Source organism: Scyliorhinus torazame, chromosome 13, assembly GCF_047496885.1.
Source record: "Scyliorhinus torazame isolate Kashiwa2021f chromosome 13, sScyTor2.1, whole genome shotgun sequence".
Taxonomy (NCBI): domain Eukaryota; kingdom Metazoa; phylum Chordata; class Chondrichthyes; order Carcharhiniformes; family Scyliorhinidae; genus Scyliorhinus; species Scyliorhinus torazame.
Window position 1 is genome coordinate 225,267,438 of NC_092719.1, and position 22,315 is coordinate 225,289,752.

Sequence of the window (22,315 nt, forward strand, 5' to 3'; positions counted from 1 at the left end):
ATTCTCCGGGGCCTCCGCGATCCTCCAGGGCCTCCGCGATTCTCCGGGGCCTCCGCGATCCTCTGGGGCCTCCGCGATCCTCCGGGGCCCCCGCGATCCTCCGGGGCCCCCGCGATTCTCCGGGGCCTCCGCGATCCTCCGGGGCCTCCGCGATTCTCCGGGGCCTCCGCGATTCTCCGGGGCCTCCGCGATCCTCCGGGGCCTCCGCGATCCTCCGGGGCCTCCGCGATTCTCCGGGGCCTCCGCGATTCTCCGGGGCCTCCGCGATTCTCCGGGTCCTCCGCGATTCTCCGCGATCCTCCGGGGCCTCCGCGATTCTCCGGGATTCTCCGGGGCCTCCGCGATCCTCCGCCTCCGTCGGGGTGAATTCCCGACGCGAGGTTCACTTGAGCCTTAAGAAATCGTGAAACAGGCGCGGTGGCTGCTGCGGGAGAGAGAGGGGGGACGGAAAGTGTCCAACATCGCCACAGTGTGCCGCTGGCCGGGGGGGGGGGGGGGGGGGGGGGGGCGCCTGCCAGGGCCGGGGGGAGTACTGGGGGGTGGGGACAGTAGTGGCCAGGAGGTGGGCTGTGGGGTCGGGCTGGACGGACGCGGAACACCATTGCCGCAGCCGGCAAGGCAGCCACGCAGCTGCGCACACCGCTGACAGCCCACTGGGAACTTAGAGCCACGGGTCGTATAGGTCCCCCCTCCCCCTCCATCCCCTCCCGGCCACCCCCTCTGGGTGCCCTCTGGCCCCAGCCGACCCATCAGCTGGGATGAGTGTGTGTGGGGAGTGTAATGGGTGTGTGAGGCTGGGGTGAGTGTGTGTGGGGAGTGTAATGTGTGTGTGTGGCTGGGGTGAGTGTGTGTGGGGAGTGTAATGTGTGTGTGCGGCTGGGATGAGTGTGTGTGGGGAGTGTAATGTGTGTGTGTGGCTGGGATGAGTGTGTGTGGGGAGTGTAATGTGTGTGTGCGGCTGGGATGAGTGTGTGTGGGGAGTGTAATGGGTGTGTGAGGCTGGGGTGAGTGTGTGTGGGGAGTGTAATGTGTGTGTGTGGCTGGGGTGAGTGTGTGTGGGGAGTGTAATGTGTGTGTGCGGCTGGGATGAGTGTGTGTGGGGAGTGTAATGTGTGTGTGTGGCTGGGATGAGTGTGTGTGGGGAGTGTAATGTGTGTGTGCGGCTGGGATGAGTGTGTGTGGGGAGTGTAATGGGTGTGTGAGGCTGGGATGAGTGTGTGTGGGGAGTGTAATGTGTGTGTGCAGCTGGGATGAGTGTGTGTGGGGAGTGTAATGTGTGTGTGCGGCAGGGATGAGTGTGTGCGGGGAGTGTAATGTGTGTGTGTGGCTGGGATGAGTGTGTGTGGGGAGTGTCATGTGTGTGTGCAGCTGGGATGAGTGTGTGTGTTGGGAGTGTAATGTGTGTGTGCGGCTGGGATGAGTGTGTCTGGGGAGTGTAATGGGTGTGTGAGGCTGGGATGAGTGTGTGTGGGGAGTGTAATGTGTGTGTGCGGCTGGGATGAGTGTGTGTGGGGAGTGTAATGTGTGTGCGGCTGGGATGAGTGTGTGGGGGGAGTGTAATGTGTGTGCGGCTGGGATGAGTGTGTGTGGGGAGTGTAATGTGTGTGTGCGGCTGGGATGAATGTGTGTGGGGAGTGTAATGTGTGTGTGCGGCTGGGATGAGTGTGTGTGCGGAGTGTAATGTGTGTGTGCGGCTGGGATGAGTGTGTGTGGGGAGTGTAATGTGTGTGTGCGGCTGGGATGAGTGTGTGTGGGGAGTGTAATGTGTGTGTGCGGCTGGGGTGAGTGTGTGTGGGGAGTGTAATGTGTCTGTGCAGCTGGGATGAGTGTGTGTGCGGAGTGTAATGTGTGTGTGCGGCTGGGATGAGTGTGTGTGCGGAGTGTAATGTGTGTGTGCGGCTGGGATGAGTGTGTGTGGGGAGTGTCATGTGTGTGTGCAGCTGGGATGAGTGTGTGTGTTGGGAGTGTAATGTGTGTGTGCGGCTGGGATGAGTGTGTGTGGGGAGTGTAATGTGTGTGTGCGGCTGGGATGAGTGTGTGTGGGGAGTGTAATGTGTGTGTGTGGCTGGGGTGAGTGTGTGTGGGGAGTGTAATGTGTGTGTGCGGCTGGGATGAGTGTGTGTGGGGAGTGTAATGTGTGTGTGCGGCTGGGATGAGTGTGTGTGGGGAGTGTAATGTGTGTGCGCGGCTGGGATGAGTGTGTGTGGGGAGTGTAATGTGTGTGCGCGGCTGGGATGAGTGTGAGTGGGGAGTGTAATGTGTGTGTGCGGCTGGGATGAGTGTGTGTGGGGAGTGTAATGTGTGTGTGCGGCTGGGATGAGTGTGTGTGGGGAGTGTAATGTGTGTGTGTGGCTGGGATGTGTGTGTGTGGGGAGTGTAATGTGTGTGTGCGGCTGGGATGAGTGTGTGTGGGGAGTGTAATGTGTGTGTGCGGCTGGGATGAGTGTGAGTGGGGAGTGTAATGTGTGTGTGCGGCTGGGATGAGTGTGTGTGGGGAGTGTAATGTGTGTGTGCGGCTGGGATGAGTGTGTGTGGGGAGTGTAATGTGTGTGTGCGGCTGGGATGAGTGTGAGTGGGGAGTGTAATGTGTGTGTGCGGCTGGGATGAGTGTGTGTGGGGAGTGTAATGTGTGTGTGCGGCTGGGATGTGTGTGTGTGGGGAGTGTAATGTGTGTGTGCGGCTGGGATGAGTGTGTGTGGGGAGTGTAATGTGTGTGTGCGGCTGGGATGTGTGTGTGTGGGGAGTGTAATGTGTGTGTGCGGCTGGGATGAGTGTGTGTGGGGAGTGTAATGTGTGTGTGCGGCTGGGATGAGTGTGTGTGAGGAGTGTAATGTGTGGGTGCGGCTGGGATGAGTGTGTGTGGGGAGTGTAATGTGTGTGTGCGGCTGGGTTGAGTGTGTGTGGGGGTGTGATGTGTGTGTGCGGCTGGGATGAGTGTGTGTGGGGAGTGGAATGTGTGTGTGTGGATGGGATGTGTGTGTGTGGGGAGTGTAATGTGTGTGTGCGGATGGGATGTGTGTGTGTGGGGAGTGTGTGTGGGGGTGTGTGTGGGGGTGTGTGTGGGGGTGTGTGTGGGGGTGTGATGTGTGTGTGCGGCTGTCAGTGGAATGGATTGTGTTCCGTGTGGGCGCTGGTGCTGCCCCTCCACAGTCACTGAATCGCTCCAGTTGTGTCGCCAGTTTTGCTGTCGTGGAACTCCACGAATCCTGCCCCAGCGTCTCAGGGACAGAGAATTCTGCCAAGAGTTTTCTTTCTTAAAATTAGTAGAATCAGAAGTAATGTGATACAACCTATAAGGAAGCCATTCTGCCCATCATGTCTGTGCTGGTTCTTGTATCAAAATGCCAGCGACTCAGATCTCTCACAGCTTTTCTCTTGCTTTCTTGAAGATTTATTGAAGATTACCAACCTGCGTGTGAATTTCACCAAGTTACACACCCTGGGAGATAACCTGCTTGATTCACGCCACGAGATAAAGGAGAAATATTACTATGCCGTGTATGAATTAGTGGTTCGAGGAAACTGTTTCTGCTATGGACACGCCAGTGAATGTGGCCCCATTGAAGGCATCCGAGGAGATATCGAAGGAATGGTACAGTGACTTCTTCACAAATATTCATCCGAGATCCTTAAAAGACAGATTGAGACAATAAAAATTCTCGAGTCACATATAAACCCTTGGTGAAGCACCCAGGTAGCCCCCAGCAAGAGTCAGATTGGAGGCAGCGAAATAAATGCAGAGAACTGAGCAGCTTCCAGCAACAGTGATGTCTGTTTACATATCACCTTTTATCACAGCTAAATGGCACAAGGCACTTCATCGGAGCAATTAACAGACAGAACTTCACATTGAGCCTCGTTAGGTATGTTAGGACGGAAGTTAGACCTTGGTCAGAAAGCTGGGTTTCAAGGAGCATCTTGGAGAAGCTGAGATTTAAAAAGGGAAATTTCTATCCCCGGGAACTGAAGGCAGGGCTGTCCAAGGTGGGTGGGGAGTTGGCAGAAACTCTTTAAAGGCTGGGGTTTGGTTAGAAAAATGAAAGAAATTCTAGATTTTATCACAAGGTGGTAATGTAAAAAAAATAGAGATGATAGTGAGCAAATTTGAAACTTTAAAAAGTCTCAGTTAAAGTGCAGTGTGCGTGACATAGAGGTTCCTGAAGTTATGGGGCGGTCATTCTGATCTATTAGGCTGCTTTTTGGTGTCAGGAAATACTGAGGGTTTAATTTCAGATAAATAAGATGGTTTATTGTTATTGATAAATAGCTGGGCACTAATTGTTATGTGAATATGTATCCTGGAGTTTCATATTCACTGTCGCATTGCAGTCACGGGGTGAGTAATGGGTGGCGCGGTAGCACATTGGCTAGCACTGTTGCTTCACAGCGCCAGGGTCCCAGGTTCGATTCCGGCTTGGGTCACTGTCTGTGCGGAGTCTGCACGTTCTCCCAGTGTGTGCGTGGGTTTCCTCCGGGTGCTCCGGTTTCCTCCCACAAGTCCCGAAAGACGTGCTGTTAGGTGAATTGGACATTCTGAATTCTCCCTCTGTGTACCCGAACAGGCGCTGGAATGTGGCGACTAGGGGCTTTGCACAGTAACTTCATTGCAGCGTTAATGTAAGCCTACTTGTGACAATAAATTATTGTAATGTATCAGTCACATGGAGACCAGCTCCACACTCGATGACACTACAGCATTTTGAGTCTCCAGTCTGATCATTTCTTGTGTTGTAAAGAGGAAGGTGGTGGGGGCGATTGTCCAAAATGGACCCAAGTGTTCGCGCCATGGTGAACGTCGCAGCGTTTCACGACGGCGCGAAACTGGCCCGGGGATGACCAATTCTGACCCCCACGGGGGCCAGCACGGCGCTGGAGCGGTTCACGCCGCTCCAGCGTTCCTTCCCGGCGCCAAATGGGCGCCGCGCCAACCTGCGCATGCGCGGGGGACTTCCTCAGCGCGCCGGCCCCGACTCAACACGGTGTCAGGGTTCACGGGCCGGCCGCGCAACAAAGTACGCGGGGGGGGAGGCCGGCACGCTGATCGGTGAGCCCCGATCGCGGGCCAGACCCCATCGGAGGCCCTCCCCGGTGAAGGAGCGCTTTCCCCCGCCCCACAGGCCGCCCCCCGACCGTTCGCGCAGAGCGGATACGACAGAGTCCCGGCGGCGCCGTTCACTCCTGGTCGCTGCCGACGGGACGGCGTCGTATCCGCTCGGCCCGCCGATTCCAGCGGCCGGCGCCGTGCCAAACGCGCCGAATCTCCACACCTCGGAGAATCGGGCGCCGGCGACGGGGCAGCGTGACACGGTCGTGGCAATTCTCCGGCACAGCGCGGGGCTCGGAGAATCGTGCCCGTTAAATGTGAATTTTTGCGCCTTGTGGGTTTGCTGTAAAATTCAGTAAGTCAGGGAGCCTGACCAGATCGTCCCGAGCCCAGGCAGTGAGGAGGTGTGTCACGTGGATGTTCCCAAGCCCAGGCAGTGAGGTGTGTCAAGTGGATGTTCCCAAGCCCAGGCAGTGAGGAGGTGTATCACGTGGATGTTCCCAAGCCCAGGCAGTGAGGTGTGTCAAGTGGATGTTCCCAAGCCCAGGCAGTGAGGTGTGTCAAGTGGATGTTCCCAAGCCCAGGCAGTGAGGTGTATCACGTGGATGTTCCCAAGCCCAGGCAGTGAGGAGGTGTATCACGTGGATGTTCCCATGCCCAGGCAGTGAGGAGGTGTCATGTGGATGGTCCCATGCCCAGGCAGTGAGGAGGTGTGTCACGTGGATGTTCCCAAGCCCAGGCAGTGAGGTGTGTCAAGTGGATGTTCCCAAGCCCAGGCAGTGAGGTGTATCACGTGGATGTTCCCAAGCCCAGGCAGTGAGGAGGTGTATCACGTGGATGTTCCCATGCCCAGGCAGTGAGGAGGTGTCATGTGGATGGTCCCATGCCCAGGCAGTGAGGAGGTGTGTCAAGTGGATGTTCCCAAGCCCAGGCAGTGAGGAGGTGTGTCAAGTGGATGTTCCCAAGCCCAGGCAGTGAGGAGGTGTGTCACGTGGATGTTCCCATGCCCAGGCAGTGAGGAGGTGTGTCAAGTGGATGTTCCCAAGCCCAGGCAGTGAGGTGGTGTGTCAAGTGGATTTTCCCAAGCCCAGGCAGTGAGGAGGTGTGTCACGTGGATGTTCCCAAGCCCAGGCAGTGAGGTGTATCACGTGGATGTTCCCAAGCCCAGGCAGTGAGGAGGTGTGTCAAGTGGATGTTCCCAAGCCCAGGCAGTGAGGTGTATCACGTGGATGTTCCCAAGCCCAGGCAGTGAGGAGGTGTGTCAAGTGGATGGTCCCATGCCCAGGCAGTGAGGTGTATCAAGTGGATGGTCCCATGCCCAGGCAGTGAGGAGGTGTATCACGTGGATGTTGCCAAGCCCAGGCAGTGAGGTGTGTCAAGTGGATGTTCCCAAGCCCAGGCAGTGAGGTGTATCACGTGGATGTTCCCAAGCCCAGGCAGTGAGGAGGTGTATCACGTGGATGTTCCCAAGCCCAGGCAGTGAGGTGTGTCATGTGGATGTTCCCAAGCCCAGGCAGTGAGGTGTGTCAAGTGGATGTTCCCAAGCCCAGGCAGTGAGGAGGTGTGTCACGTGGATGTTCCCAAGCCCAGGCAGTGAGGTGTGTCATGTGGATGTTCCCAAGCCCAGGCAGTGAGGTGTGTCAAGTGGATGTTCCCAAGCCCAGGCAGTGAGGTGTATCACGTGGATGGTCCCAAGCCCAGGCAGTGAGGTGTGTCACGTGGATGTTCCCATGCCCAGGCAGTGAGGAGGTGTGTCAAGTGGATGTTCCCAAGCCCAGGCAGTGAGGTGTGTCACGTGGATGTTCCCAAGCCCAGGCAGTGAGGTGTGTCATGTGGATGTTCCCAAGCCCAGGCAGTGAGGTGTGTCAAGTGGATGTTCCCAAGCCCAGGCAGTGAGGTGTATCACGTGGATGGTCCCATGCCCAGGCAGTGAGGTGTATCACGTGGATGTTCCCAAGCCCAGGCAGTGAGGAGGTGTATCACGTGGATGTTCCCAAGCCCAGGCAGTGAGGTGTATCACGTGGATGTTCCCAAGCCCAGGCAGTGAGGAGGTGTGTCAAGTGGATGTTCCCAAGCCCAGGCAGTGAGGAGGTGTGTCACGTGGATGTTCCCAAGCCCAGGCAGTGAGGAGGTGTGTCAAGTGGATGTTCCCAAGCCCAGGCAGTGAGGAGGTGTGTCACGTGGATGTTCCCAAGCCCAGGCAGTGAGGTGTATCACGTGGATGTTCCCAAGCCCAGGCAGTGAGGAGGTGTGTCAAGTGGATGTTCCCAAGCCCAGGCAGTGAGGAGGTGTGTCACGTGGATGTTCCCAAGCCCAGGCAGTGAGGAGGTGTGTCACGTGGATGTTCCCAAGCCCAGGCAGTGAGGTGTATCACGTGGATGTTCCCAAGCCCAGGCAGTGAGGAGGTGTGTCAAGTGGATGGTCCCATGCCCAGGCAGTGAGGTGTATCAAGTGGATGGTCCCATGCCCAGGCAGTGAGGAGGTGTATCACGTGGATGTTCCCAAGCCCAGGCAGTGAGGAGGTGTGTCACGTGGATGTTCCCAAGCCCAGGCAGTGAGGAGGTGTGTCACGTGGATGTTCCCAAGCCCAGGCAGTGAGGAGGTGTGTCAAGTGGATGTTCCCAAGCCCAGGCAGTGAGGTGTGTCACGTGGATGTTCCCAAGCCCAGGCAGTGAGGTGTATCACGTGGATGTTCCCAAGCCCAGGCAGTGAGGTGTGTGAAGTGGATGTTCCCAAGCCCAGGCAGTGAGGAGGTGTGTCAAGTGGATGTTCCCAAGCCCAGGCAGTGAGGAGGTGTGTCACGTGGATGTTCCCATGCCCAGGCAGTGAGGAGGTGTGTCAAGTGGATGTTCCCAAGCCCAGGCAGTGAGGTGGTGTGTCAAGTGGATGTTCCCAAGCCCAGGCAGTGAGGAGGTGTGTCACGTGGATGTTCCCAAGCCCAGGCAGTGAGGTGTATCACGTGGATGTTCCCAAGCCCAGGCAGTGAGGAGGTGTGTCACGTGGATGTTCCCAAGCCCAGGCAGTGAGGTGTGTCACGTGGATGTTCCCAAGCCCAGGCAGTGAGGTGTGTCAAGTGGATGTTCCCAAGCCCAGGCAGTGAGGTGTATCACGTGGATGTTCCCAAGCCCAGGCAGTGAGGAGGTGTATCACGTGGATGTTCCCATGCCCAGGCAGTGAGGAGGTGTCATGTGGATGGTCCCATGCCCAGGCAGTGAGGAGGTGTGTCACGTGGATGTTCCCAAGCCCAGGCAGTGAGGTGTATCACGTGGATGGTCCCATGCCCAGGCAGTGAGGTGTATCACGTGGATGTTCCCAAGCCCAGGCAGTGAGGAGGTGTATCAAGTGGATGGTCCCAAGCCCAGGCAGTGAGGTGTATCACGTGGATGTTCCCATGCCCAGGCAGTGAGGAGGTGTATCACGTGGATGTTCCCAAGCCCAGGCAGTGAGGTGTGTGAAGTGGATGTTCCCAAGCCCAGGCAGTGAGGAGGTGTGTCAAGTGGATGTTCCCAAGCCCAGGCAGTGAGGAGGTGTGTCACGTGGATGTTCCCAAGCCCAGGCAGTGAGGAGGTGTGTCAAGTGGATGTTCCCAAGCCCAGGCAGTGAGGAGGTGTGTCACGTGGATGTTCCCATGCCCAGGCAGTGAGGAGGTGTGTCAAGTGGATGTTCCCAAGCCCAGGCAGTGAGGTGGTGTGTCAAGTGGATTTTCCCAAGCCCAGGCAGTGAGGAGGTGTGTCACGTGGATGTTCCCAAGCCCAGGCAGTGAGGTGTGTCACGTGGATGTTCCCAAGCCCAGGCAGTGAGGTGTGTCAAGTGGATGTTCCCAAGCCCAGGCAGTGAGGTGTATCAAGTGGATGGTCCCATGCCCAGGCAGTGAGGAGGTGTGTCAAGTGGATGGTCCCATGCCCAGGCAGTGAGGTGTATCAAGTGGATGGTCCCATGCCCAGGCAGTGAGGAGGTGTATCACGTGGATGTTCCCAAGCCCAGGCAGTGAGGTGTATCAAGTGGATGTTCCCAAGCCCAGGCAGTGAGGAGGTGTGTCACGTGGATGTTGCCAAGCCCAGGCAGTGAGGTGTGTCAAGTGGATGTTCCCAAGCCCAGGCAGTGAGGTGTATCACGTGGATGTTCCCAAGCCCAGGCAGTGAGGAGGTGTATCACGTGGATGTTCCCATGCCCAGGCAGTGAGGAGGTGTGTCAAGTGGATGTTCCCAAGCCCAGGCAGTGAGGTGTGTCACGTGGATGTTCCCAAGCCCAGGCAGTGAGGTGTGTCATGTGGATGTTCCCAAGCCCAGGCAGTGAGGTGTGTCAAGTGGATGTTCCCAAGCCCAGGCAGTGAGGTGTATCACGTGGATGTTCCCAAGCCCAGGCAGTGAGGTGTGTCATGTGGATGTTCCCAAGCCCAGGCAGTGAGGTGTGTCAAGTGGATGTTCCCAAGCCCAGGCAGTGAGGTGTATCACGTGGATGTTCCCAAGCCCAGGCAGTGAGGAGGTGTATCACGTGGATGTTCCCATGCCCAGGCAGTGAGGTGTATCACGTGGATGTTCCCAAGCCCAGGCAGTGAGGAGGTGTGTCACGTGGATGGTCCCATGCCCAGGCAGTGAGGTGTATCACGTGGATGTTCCCAAGCCCAGGCAGTGAGGAGGTGTATCAAGTGGATGGTCCCAAGCCCAGGCAGTGAGGTGTATCACGTGGATGTTCCCATGCCCAGGCAGTGAGGAGGTGTATCACGTGGATGTTCCCAAGCCCAGGCAGTGAGGTGTATCACGTGGATGTTCCCAAGCCCAGGCAGTGAGGTGTGTGAAGTGGATGTTCCCAAGCCCAGGCAGTGAGGAGGTGTGTCAAGTGGATGTTCCCAAGCCCAGGCAGTGAGGAGGTGTGTCACGTGGATGTTCCCATGCCCAGGCAGTGAGGAGGTGTGTCAAGTGGATGGTCCCAAGCCCAGGCAGTGAGGTGTGTCAAGTGGATGTTCCCATGCCCAGGCAGTGAGGAGGTGTGTCACGTGGATGTTCCCATGCCCAGGCAGTGAGGTGTGTCACGTGGATGGTCCCAAGCCCAGGCAGTGAGGAGGTGTGTCAAGTGGATGTTCCCATGCCCAGGCAGTGAGGAGGTGTGTCACGTGGATGTTCCCAAGCCCAGGCAGTGAGGTGTGTCACGTGGATGTTCCCAAGCCCAGGCAGTGAGGTGTGTCACGTGGATGGTCCCAAGCCCAGGCAGTGAGGTGTGTCACGTGGATGTTCCCAAGCCCAGGCAGTGAGGTGTGTCATGTGGATGGTCCCAAGCCCAGGCAGTGAGGAGGTGTGTCAAGTGGATGGTCCCAAGCCCAGGCAGTGAGGAGGTGTGTCACGTGGATGTTCCCAAGCCCAGGCAGTGAGGTGTGTCACGTGGATGGTCCCAAGCCCAGGCAGTGAGGTGTATCACGTGGATGTTCCCAAGCCCAGGCTGTGAGTAGGTGTGTCACGTGGATGTTCCCAAGCCCAGGCAGTGAGGTGTGTCACGTGGATGTTCCCAAGCCCAGGCAGTGAGGAGGTGTATCACGTGGATGTTCCCATGCCCAGGCAGTGAGGTGTATCACGTGGATGTTCCCAAGCCCAGGCAGTGAGGAGGTGTGTCACGTGGATGTTCCCATGCCCAGGCAGTGAGGTGTATCACGTGGATGTTCCCATGCCCAGGCAGTGAGGAGGTGTGTCACGTGGATGTTCCCAAGCCCAGGCAGTGAGGAGGTGTATCACGTGGATGTTCCCAAGCCCAGGCAGTGAGGTGTATCATGTGGATGTTCCCAAGCCCAGGCAGTGAGGTGTGTCACGTGGATGTTCCCAAGCCCAGGCAGTGAGGTGTATCACGTGGATGTTCCCAAGCCCAGGCAGTGAGGAGGTGTGTCACGTGGATGTTCCCAAGCCCAGGCAGTGAGGTGTATCATGTGGATGTTCCCAAGCCCAGGCAGTGAGGTGTATCACGTGGATGTTCCCAAGCCCAGGCAGTGAGGTGTGTCAAGTGGATGTTCCCAAGCCCAGGCAGTGAGGTGTATCACGTGGATGGTCCCATGCCCAGGCAGTGAGGTGTGTCAAGTGGATGTTCCCAAGCCCAGGCAGTGAGGTGTGTCACGTGGATGTTCCCAAGCCCAGGCAGTGAGGTGTGTCAAGTGGATGTTCCCATGCCCAGGCAGTGAGGTGTATCAAGTGGATGTTCCCATGCCCAGGCAGTGAGGTGTATCACGTGGATGTTCCCATGCCCAGGCAGTGAGGTGTGTTACGTGGATGGTCCCATGCCCAGGCAGTGAGGTGTATCATGTGGATGGTCCCATGCCCAGGCAGTGAGGTGTGTCATGTGGATGTTCCCAAGCCCAGGCAGTGAGGTGTGTCAAGTGGATGTTCCCGAGCCCAGGCAGTGAGGAGGTGTGTCAAGTGGATGTTCCCAAGCCCAGGCAGTGAGGTGTGTCAAGTGGATGACCCTGGAATTTACACTGTATTTGTTTGTTTGCCACCATGTGTCAGGTCCATGGTCGATGCGTGTGCAATCACAATACAGATGGGCTAAACTGTGAGAAGTGTGACAGCTTCTACAACGAGCTGCCCTGGAGACCAGCTGAGGGTCGCAACACCAACGCGTGTAAACGTAAGTGTCGGCAGATATTTCAGATCCAGGTGTTGACGGGGAATTGGATTGGTCCAATTGAAAATGTATTGGAAAACCTTCAGGATGTCCTACTTCCCCTGGCCTTAAAAGATGGGGCTGCAGAGTTATAATCTTCCAAAATTCCTTGGATTCTCGAATGGTCCCAACGGATTGGAAAATAGCTGATGTAACAGCTTTATTCGAGAAAGGAGGGAGACAGAAAGGAACCATGCCGGTTAGCCTAACATCTGTCACAGGGAAAATGCTGGAAACCATGATTAGGGAGGTCAAAGCAAGATACTTCAAAAATCAGCAGATCCGGCAGAGTCAATATGACTTTGTTGTAGCAGGTTTGGGCGTCTGTCTGTGGCCTCCGGATAGGTGTCATCAACCACGACTGCAGTTGATAACCCCTTTCACCAAGGAGCCAACCCCCCCGTGGGGAGATCTCGACCATGTCAGGAACCATCGAGTGTGCTCGGATGAAGGCGTTGTGCACACTGTCCGGGTATCGGCCACAGACGTGCATGATGCGCATCTGATGGTGACGTATCAGCTGCATGTTTAGCAAGTGGAACCCCTTTTAGGTTGTGTAGAGTGGCCTGTCATCTGCAGGAGCTCGTAGGGTGACGTGCTTCCCGTTGATCCCCCTGGACCTGGGGCATCCTGGCGATGGCGATGAACCCCGCTGCCCGGGCATCCTGGTGGGCTCGGTCCTCCTGGAAATGGATGTATTGAGCAGACCGGGCATACAGGGCGAGTGTGACAGCACGGATGCAGCTGTGCACCGTGCTCTGTGAGATCGCGGACAGGTCCCCATTCGGTGCCTAAAGGACCCCGTGGTGTAAAAGTTCAAGGTGACCGTCACCTTGATGCCTACCAGGAGCGGGTGTCCTTCCCAATTCCCCCACGGTGCCAGGTGTGCCATGGTCCTCTAAATAAGTCTTCAACTTAGGCCGTGAATTCCAAATGCCCACGCTCTCTGGGGGAAAACATTTTCCTCATGTTCCCTGTAATCCTTCTACCTTAATCATCTTAGCTCTGTGCACCTGGGTAACTGGCCTCTCAGCGAGGGGCAAAAGTATTTCCTGTCTACTCTGCCTGGGCCCCTCATAATCTTGTACACCTCGATTATGTCACCCCTCAGCATCCTCTGTTCTAAGGAAAACAACCCTAACCTGTCCAATCTATCTTCATAGCTGCAATTTTCAAGCCCTGGCTACATTCTTGTGACTCTCCCCTGTACTTACTCCAGAGCAGTTATGTCCCTCCTGTAATGTGGTGACCAGAACTGTACACAAAACCCCAGCTGTGGCCTAACCAGTGTTTATCCAGTTCCATCGTTACATCCCTGCTTTTGTATTCGATACCTCGCCCCATAAAGGAAAGCATTCCAGATGCCTTGTGCCCACCTTGTCCACCTGTGCTGCCCCCTTCAGGGACCTGTGGACATGCTCTCCGAGGTCTCCCACGTCCTGTACCCCTCTCAATAGCCTCCCGTTTATTGAGTATTCCCTTGCTGTGTTTTCCATCCCGAAATGTATTACCTCACACTTTTCTGGATTGAATTCCATTTCCCACTCCTCTGCCCTCGCAACCAAACCATTGATATCACTCTGGGGGCAGCAACTATCCTCGTCACTGTCAGCTACAAGGCCAATTGCCAATTTTGGTGCCATCTGCAAATTTCCCAATCATGCCACCCGCTTTTGAGTCTAAATCATTAATATAAACAACAAACAGCGAGGCCCCAACACTGACCCCGTCAAACACCACTGGAAGCCAGTTTCCATTCACAAAAACATCCATCGACCATTACTCCCTGTTTCCTGTCACTCAGCCAATTCTGGATCCAACTCACCATGAAATCTTTTTCTATGCTGTTTTCCATGTTATTAAATGCCTAACTGAGGCACCCAGGGGTACTGCCAGGGCATGTCACAGGCTGACATTGTTCCCATGATGGGGATCAGGCCTGGGGTGCCCTGTGCGGGTATGGAGGGTGTGGGGGTTGAGGACCCCCTTATAGGCGAGTCGGGGCTTGTGAGCGGCGGTGTGCTTTGGGCTTCGCATTGAGGGGGTCGAGAGGGCGGGCGTCCCAATCTCATCCTGCCCTGAGGAGTTCCAGCGAGCGGAGCTCAGTGTAGGAAACGGGACTAAGTGCGGCCTCGGTCTCGCGCTCCCCGCTGAGCCCCCCAATCTACCCGAATGGCCATCCAATCGCGAGTTACGGGACTCTGTTCCCATCCGAGTACATCACGGCGATGACATCTGAAACTGCTACATTTATCACACCCCTTGCTCTTGCCCCTCAGATTTTTACCTTGCAGTTTCCTCATTTATCGCAGGTATCGGAGCAGCTGATGCTTTTCTGCTGCTGAATTCTTTGTAATCGCCGCAGATAAACATCACTTATCTTCTACCAACCCATATTCCTTCCCTTTCTGAAGATTAGTCAGGACTATTCCCACACGATGCTCACTAATCCATTGGTTCCCCCACAAACTACCTTCCAATATCCATTCACTGGTGAACCATTTCAAAATGGTGTGGTTTTTGATAAACCACATTATTATCTTACTTGAAATCAAAGGTAGTGCTTCACATAATTAAAACTGCACACTAATATCACACAGACCAATCACTCCAGAGATTCTGCCATGTTTGCTGCAAATCCCTAATTAACCCTTTCTGACAGCCTCAGGCAGTCACCAAGATCAGGCGTTACCTGATGTGAGCAAATATAACGCCTGCAAAGTTGGCACTCCCGCTGTCCCCCCCCCCCCCCCCCCCCACTCTTATTGTAACTGACCCCTGTCCAGGCCGGTTATTTTTTACCGGACCTGGCGTGGTGGGAGTAGGGGGAAGGTTAAAATCAGGAAACCATCAAGTTATTAAGTTTGCCCCATTGTGGAAATGTTCTCTTCCTACACCGCTTAAGTAGGGGGCTCTTTCAGTGGGTCAGTGCAGACTCGATGGGCCAAATGGTCTCCTTCTGCACTGTAAATTCTATGAAGATTTGTCATGGAAGTGTCCCTTTCAGAAATGTTTTTGTCTTATCACATGGCTTCAGTGATGTCATTTGTGTGGGTGGAGCTGGGCTGTGGCTCTGGGTTTTACTTTCGTTTTGAGTTTTGGACTGGTTTGAACTGCACAGGTTGAAAGAAGCGTCTATCTTCATTTTAAAAGCCTGGTCCAAACTGCTTGGTAACTTAAAAGAGAGAATTGCTCTCTGGAAGGAAGTCAAACCTGCTGTTTGAAAAGGGGACAGAGTATCAATAACAAGTCTTATACCAGTGAGAATGCCATGTGCTGGGCCACGCCTTTGAAAAGGGGTTTCTGGTTTTATTTGGATTTTGTTATTGAATTGGAACAGTTAAGGGGGAATTCATTAAGGGCTACACATAGATCACTGTAGGTGTGTGGGGTCTTTATGTTCGTAACTGATAAAAATTCTTGCTGTGTGTTTATACAAATGTTAACTAAATTCTTAGAATAAAGCTTGTTTTTTTGATTAAAAGCGCCCAAGAAGTCTGTTGAATAACACCTGACAGGCAGGCTCTTGTGCTCATCCCAGCCAAATTCAACACAAAAAGTTATAGGTCAGGTGGACTCCATAATATACTTTGGAGTTTTTAAATCCTGGCCCATAACTGATTAAAGTCTGTTTTTTTAACAAATGTATACAGGGTTTTTCAGATTTCTGAGATATGTAATGAGGTGCAATTTCCTAATCTTTAGCGAACCTTCTTTATTTACAGGGTGTAATTGTAACAATCACTCTGGGAGATGTCACTTCGATATGGCAGTGTACTTAGCCACGGGAAACATGAGTGGAGGTGTCTGCGATGACTGTCACCACAACACGATGGGCAGAAACTGCGAGATGTGCAAACCCTTTTATTACCAGGACCCATCCAGAGACATTCGGGACCCCAGAGTCTGTGTTTGTGAGTATTGAAGGGGCTTAACAGTGGAGGAAGGGAAGAATATCACCGAGATCTGACAGGTTTAAATCAGGCACAGAAGAATATTGTAGCTCCAGGGGTCAAAGTGAGCAGTGATCCATCCAATTGCTTTTATTTTAACATTCAGACTTCAAAGTCACTGACTCAAGTCAGAACCTGGCAGGGAAGGCAGTGGGGCTGATTAGTGGCAGCAGGTAATCCAACAGTCATTGGCAGGCGGGAAGCTATGGAAAGAGTCCATAGCAATGGCAGAATGAACTCCTCTTCGCTCAACAATGGGAATCAGGGGGAAAACTCTCCGCTGGTTGGAGTCATACCCGGCACAAAGGGAGATGGTTGTGGTGGTTGGAGGTCAATCATTTCAGTCCCAGGACATCACTGCAGGAGTTCCTCAGGGTAGTGTCCTCGGCCCCAACCACCTTCAGCTGCTTCATCAATGACCTCCCTCCAACACGAGGTCAGAAGTGGGGATGTTTGCGGGTGACTGCACAATGTTCAGCACCATTGGCGACTCCTCAGATAATGAAGCAGTCCCCGTCCAAATGCAGCAAGACCCGGACAATATCCAGGGTTGGGGCTGACAAGTGGCAAGTTACATTCACGCCACACAAGTGCCAGGCAATGACCATCTCTTAACGAGAGAGGATCTAACCACTGCTTCTTGACATTCAATGGCATTACCATCGCTGAATCCCCCACAATCAACATCCTGGGGGTTACCATTGATCAGAAACTGGACTGGACCCAGCCACGTTAATACAGTGGCTACCAGGGCAGGTCAGAGGCTGGGAATAACTGACGAGTTATTAACAGCAAGTAACTAACCTCTGACCCCTAGAAAGCCACCATGTACAAGGCACAAGTCAGGAGTGTAATGGAATACTCTCCACTTGCCTGGATGAGCGCAGCTCCAACAACACTCAAGAAGCTCGACACCATCCAGGACAAAGCAGCCCCGCTTGATTGGCTCCATCTACCACCGTAAACACCAGCACGCAGTGAGAGCAGAGCGAACCATCTACATGATGGTTTAAGGAGGCAGGATATGAGTTACAGTTCCCCACTGCAGAATTCCCAGCCGTGACCTGCTCCTGTAGCCACAGTATTTATTTGGCTGGTCCAGTTCCGTTTCTGGTCAATGGTAGCCACGCCCCCTCCCACCCAGGATGTTGATAGTTGGGGATTCAGCGATGGTGATTGAATGGCAACTCAGAAAGCTGATTTCCAAACCTGCGACATCTACCAGCTTGAATAACAAGGGCAGCAGACACCACCTGCAAGTTCCTCATCGTGTACAATCCTGATTTGTGGCTTAGCGGTATTGTCGCTGGACGAGTACAGACACCTGGATAATGCTCTGGGGACCTGGGTTCCAATCCCACCAGGGCAGATGGTGGAATTTGAATTCAGTTAAAAATCTAGAATTAAAAGTCTAATGATGACCATGAAACCATTGTCGATTGTCGTAAAAACCCATCTGGTTCACTAATGTCCTTTAGGGAATTAAATCTGCCGTCCTTACCCGGTCTGGCCTGCATGTGACTCCAGACCCACATGAATGTGGTTGATTCTTAACTGCCCTCTGGGATGACCCAGCGAGCCGCTCAGTTCCAGGGCAATTAGTGCTGGGAAACAAATGCTGGAGAGAAGATGACAGGAATAATGAGTGTGACACTGAGCCCAGCTGCAGATTGCAGACTGCAAGAGGAATGGGAGACTGAGGGAGTTGAGGCCGTCCACAGTTTTGAGGTTCTGGCACAGAACGAATTAGAGGAGGGGATGGTGAGAATGTGTCCGGATTTTAACAGGATGTCAGGATGGGCAAGAGAAAAACCAACAACTGGAAAGCTGGAGAGACAAGAGAAGAACATTTATTTGGTAGCTGGGAACATCATTGCAGCAAATAAACACAGAAGGAGGTGATCAGGAGGACAGAAGAGAGAGAAAACATTGGAGAGGGTAGAATGAGAGAGGGAAAGTTTGTGCTTCCTGATGGAGACTCCAGGCCCTGCAGCTGGCTCGATGAGTTTGTCTCCTCGGGAAAGGTTAAAATCCTTCCAAAGTGAAGTTGTCCAATCTCCTGTTGATGAACTGAGTGAATGAAAAGCACATCCTTGGCCTGCCCAACCTTCACAGCTGCCAGTGGAATTTTCCAATAACAAGCAAGAAAAACTATTTTTGTCATCGTTGGGTAATTATCTTCAGTTACCAGCCAACCAAAAGCGGCCCTAACATTCGTCAGCAACTGCTAAAGGAATAGTCCTGGGAGATTGGGTGGAACCAATATATATATTAGCAATAACCTCCGCCTCTTGGGACCTTGTTCACGTATATCTCTGACTAATGGTTTGGAAATCACTGTTAGTGTAAAGTCTCAGGCAAGCGACCAGTTGGAAGCAAAGTCTGTCTCAAAATGTGGTTTTATTCAGGTTGATATACACGCCCCCTACTCCCCAAAGGGTCTCCCACACCCAGCCCACACCTGGCCGGGGGATTTATATCCCAGCAGTCCTGCCCCCTCATCTGGAGAGGTGTTGACAGTGGTATGGTCACTGGACGATTAAACCAGAGACCCAGAGTAACGCTCTGGGGACGCAGGTTCAAATCCCACCATTGCAGATGGTGAAATTTGAATTCAATTTTAAAAATCTGAAATTAAAAGTCTTAATGACGACCATGAAACCATTGCCAATTGTCGTAAAAACCCATCTGCTTCACTAATGTCCTTTAGAGAAGGAAATCTGACGTCCTTACCCGGTCTGGCCTACATGTGGCTCCAGACCCACAGCAATGTGATTGACTCTTAACTGCCCCCTCAAGGGGCAATTAGGGATGGGCAATAAATGCTGGCCCAGCCGGCGACGCCCACATCCTGTGAACAAAATTTTTTTTTAAATCCTATTGCAGATCCTTGAACCTCCTGTCGGGTTACAACAGCCAGTTAACTGGCATCAGCCTAAACTAATGGGAATCGGAGAAGATTTATATTTTCATGTGTGTGCTTTCTCCTCTAAATATAGCTGCACTCTTTGATAGGAATGGGAGGAGGCCATTCAGCCCCTCAAGCCCGTTGTATCATTTGATGACACCATGGATGCTCTGTGGCCAGGCTCCTTCTACTTGTGTTTTCCCAAATTCCTTCTGCATTCAGAATATGCTGAGCCCAGGTAGAATTCTGACAACCGACTTTCTCCAGATTTATCCTCACTTCAGAGGACAATTCAGCACACAAGGAAGTCCCGCCCCTGCATCTTGGCTCCCTTTCAATTTATCCAATTTCCTTTTGAAAATTACCATTGAATCTGCTTCCACTGCCAGTGCGTTCCAGATTATTCCAGCTCAAAAGGTTGGGTGTAGCGTTGGAGCAGGATTCATAGGCTGAGAAAAGTCTGCCAGGAAGACTCCTTCACTCGCAGAGAGAGCCAGTAATATAGAGACTCAGGTTGAATGCGCAGCGTCATTCTGTCCGTCTCCGAGACTGGAACTCCCATAGTTTCTGACTTGCTGATTGCACGTCAAATTTCCACAAAGGCAAATAGTTTGTCCAGTGACCCATAAGAAGCCAATGAAACATGGCCTTCTCGCCGTGTGTCAACCACCTCAGGACGGGAGTTGGCCACTGCAAAGCCCTCTGCAGAAGTGGGGATACAACCAGACTCTGACTTCAGAGCCAACCCAAACAATGGATTTTCTAGAATGCTTTCTGCTGCCAAATCCGTGCAGCCCCGAAGACCTGAAGGTCTTCAACTCTTCGGCCTGAGCTCCATGTAACAGGGCAAGGCAAAGTGTGGCAAGACCACAAGGAGAAAACTGCTTCAAATAATTCTCCTTATCTCCCTCCTGATTTTTTGCTATTCCCCTGGTTACCAACTCTCTGGCCACTGAGAGGGGCTTCTCGCTGTTTGTCAAAACATTTTCATGAACATCTCCGTTAAATCTCCCCTTAACCTTTTCTGCACTAAGGTGATTAGAATCCCTACAGTGCAGAAGGAGGCCAATCGGCCCATCGAGTCTGCACCGACTCTCTGAAAGAGTACTCTGCGTGGGCCCACTCCCCATACCCCTGTAACCCCACCTAATCGTCACCTTCCTGGACACTAAGGGGCAATTTAGCATGGCCAATCTATGGGAGGAAACCGGAGCACCCGGAGGAAACCCACGCACACACGGGGAGAACGTGCAGACTCCACACAGCCAGTGTCCCAAGACGGGAATTGAACCTGGGACCCTGGAGCTGTGAAGCAGCAGTGCTAACCACTGTGCTACCGTGCTGCCCCAGCTTCTCCAGTCTTTCCATAAAACAAGTTGCTGATCGCTGGGACCATTCAGACAACCCTTCTCCGCAACCTCTCCAAGGATGGATTAGCAAATATCAAAGGAGTTCGACCCGTATTCAGGCCTCTGAGAATAGGGCTAATTGCATTCTGTTGATATTTGTGATGAAAATGAGAACAAATGCAAACCAAATGGTTATTATTTGGAGTTGGGGGTTAGGGCGGGATGGGAGATTAAATCCACTTCTCCAATCTTGTGGTATTGTGCTGGGTTCAGAATGTTTTTCGACCACATGGGATTTTGGGGCAGTTTGAGAATTTGAAATCAACTTAAAAAATTTGTGAACTGTGGTGAATGTATTCACCTAATGCATGAGCTGTCTGTATAATGTGACCTATTGCCTGGAAGTGATGATACGAGCTACTTCCAGGTACTAAACTGGAATCCCAGTGGGCTCCGCCTCCGCCCTCACCGGGGCCATATATAGACCGGCCACCTGTGGGTGGCACTCATTTGTACAGCCGACTCTGGCAGGCGAGTTCCTGGATAATAAAGCCTAATGTTCACTCGTTTTCACGGTCTCACAGTGAATTGACAGTATAGCATGAACATAAAGCTGGCCTCAGGAAAAGTATCCCTGAAGCTGTTGGATTGTTGTAAAACCCCAACCTGTTCACTTTGGGGAAGGAGCTCTGATTTCCTTGCCCGGTCTGGACCTGTGTGTGACTCCAGTTAACGTCTAACCCTCAGAAATGGCCCGTTTGTTTCAAAACCACTGCTGGTGATTCGAGGAGAAGGTGCATTACCTGTTCAAAGTAACAAAAGGTTGTATAATAAACAGCGGTCTTCCAGAATAAATGGAAAATGCACGGCTGAGTGGTCAGCCTCAGTAAGGGTAGGTGCGTTTAGTCTTTCAGGAGGGATCTGCTATCAGTGCTGGGCCCAGGAGTGAAGTTGAATCATTTCATGGTGCAGTGTTGGAGAAGGACCTGTCTCTTCTCATGAATGTTTTGGTTTTCCAGTATTCTCTAGGGGGAATGGGCAGCAGGGATTTTGAATTTGCCAACGCAGTTCAAAGCTTGCTGAAGTTCAGGTTTGGAATGAAGGTAGAGATGCTGATGATGTCTTTGTCCTGCAGCGTGTGACTGTGATCCTGATGGCTCGCTGAATGGTGGGATCTGCGACAGTCGAGATGACCTGAACCTGGGAATGATCGCTGGGCAGTGTCGCTGCAAGGACCACGTGGAGGGGCCCCGATGTGACAAGTGTAAAGCTGGCTACTTTGGACTGAGTGCTGAGAACCTACAGGGCTGTCAACGTGAGTCCCTTTGTTATGGGCCAGGGCTTAGAGAACCCCAAAGTGTATCATGGAGTTCACCTGACCCACAACTTTTACTAGATTGTGGTATGGGGAGCACACGGCCCACTCTACAGGTGTGGGACAGCAGAAATGGAAAAGCATTTCTTAAAGCAAAACAATGTTTATTCTATGAACTCAAGTTAACCTTTTTAAAACCTACAGTGAACATCTTAGCAACCATTAATTCAAATACAACCCCCAAATAATACAACACTAAGGAATCCTTCAAGCTTTCCTTTTAACATCCATAAGACTTAAAACACCTTTTACCAGAAGCACATGAGGTTAAAGTCACTACTGAGAGCAGTTATTAGTTTTAAATCACCAAAGGATCGATTTAGTCTTTAGATTACAGAGAGAGAGACTAATACCCCTTCTGGCTGTGACTGCAGCTATCCAGCTCTGAAATCGAAACTAAAACACACCCTGCAGCAAACAGCCTAAAATGAAAGTAAAAAGCTCACAGACAGCCCAGCTCCACCCACACTCTGACATCACTGACAAACACCCATTTCTTAAGGTACTTTCCCATGACACCTTCAACTAACTTCACTCTGTCCCAGGGTGAATCGTCAAACCTGTTCCATCATGGCTGAATCAGATATAACCCATTGCCTGACCCCAGACTTATAGCTTGCATTCCTGTAGCACCTTTCACATCCTCAGGACATCACAAGGCATTTTACAGCCAATGGAATATTTTTAAAGCATAATTGTTGGTGTAACGTAGGGAGTGGGGTCGATAATTTACACAGCAGTGGGATAAATGGCCAGGTCATCTGTTTTTATGGGGGATTAGTTGAATTCTGGGTTGATAACCACAGCTACGCCTTGTTTAGTACAGCCCTACATTACGAAACACGGTGTGCTAAAACACGCGCTGAATGACAATCACTTCCCATTAAAAGTGCACGGAATAAAAAACCACCTGGAGTCTGCCTCCAACTTCACTGGCTTAAAGATCTTCTGACTAATTTGTTACTAATTAATGAATTAATAATCTTTATTACTGTCACAAGTAGGCTTACATTAACACTGCAATGAAGTTACTGTGAAAAG

The 22,315-nt window shown here is 52.6% G+C and overlaps 1 protein-coding gene across 1 annotated transcript in view; it reads left to right on the forward strand.

Annotated features, from left to right (window-relative positions):
* The window catches only part of LOC140388644 (laminin subunit beta-2-like), a 305,667-nt gene that overhangs the window by 76,964 nt on the left and 206,388 nt on the right, over nt 1-22,315 (forward strand). The window contains 4 exon segments of the mRNA XM_072473108.1: nt 3,390-3,592; nt 11,533-11,653; nt 15,415-15,603; nt 21,035-21,214. Coding sequence (XP_072329209.1) covers nt 3,390-3,592; nt 11,533-11,653; nt 15,415-15,603; nt 21,035-21,214 — 693 coding nt within the window.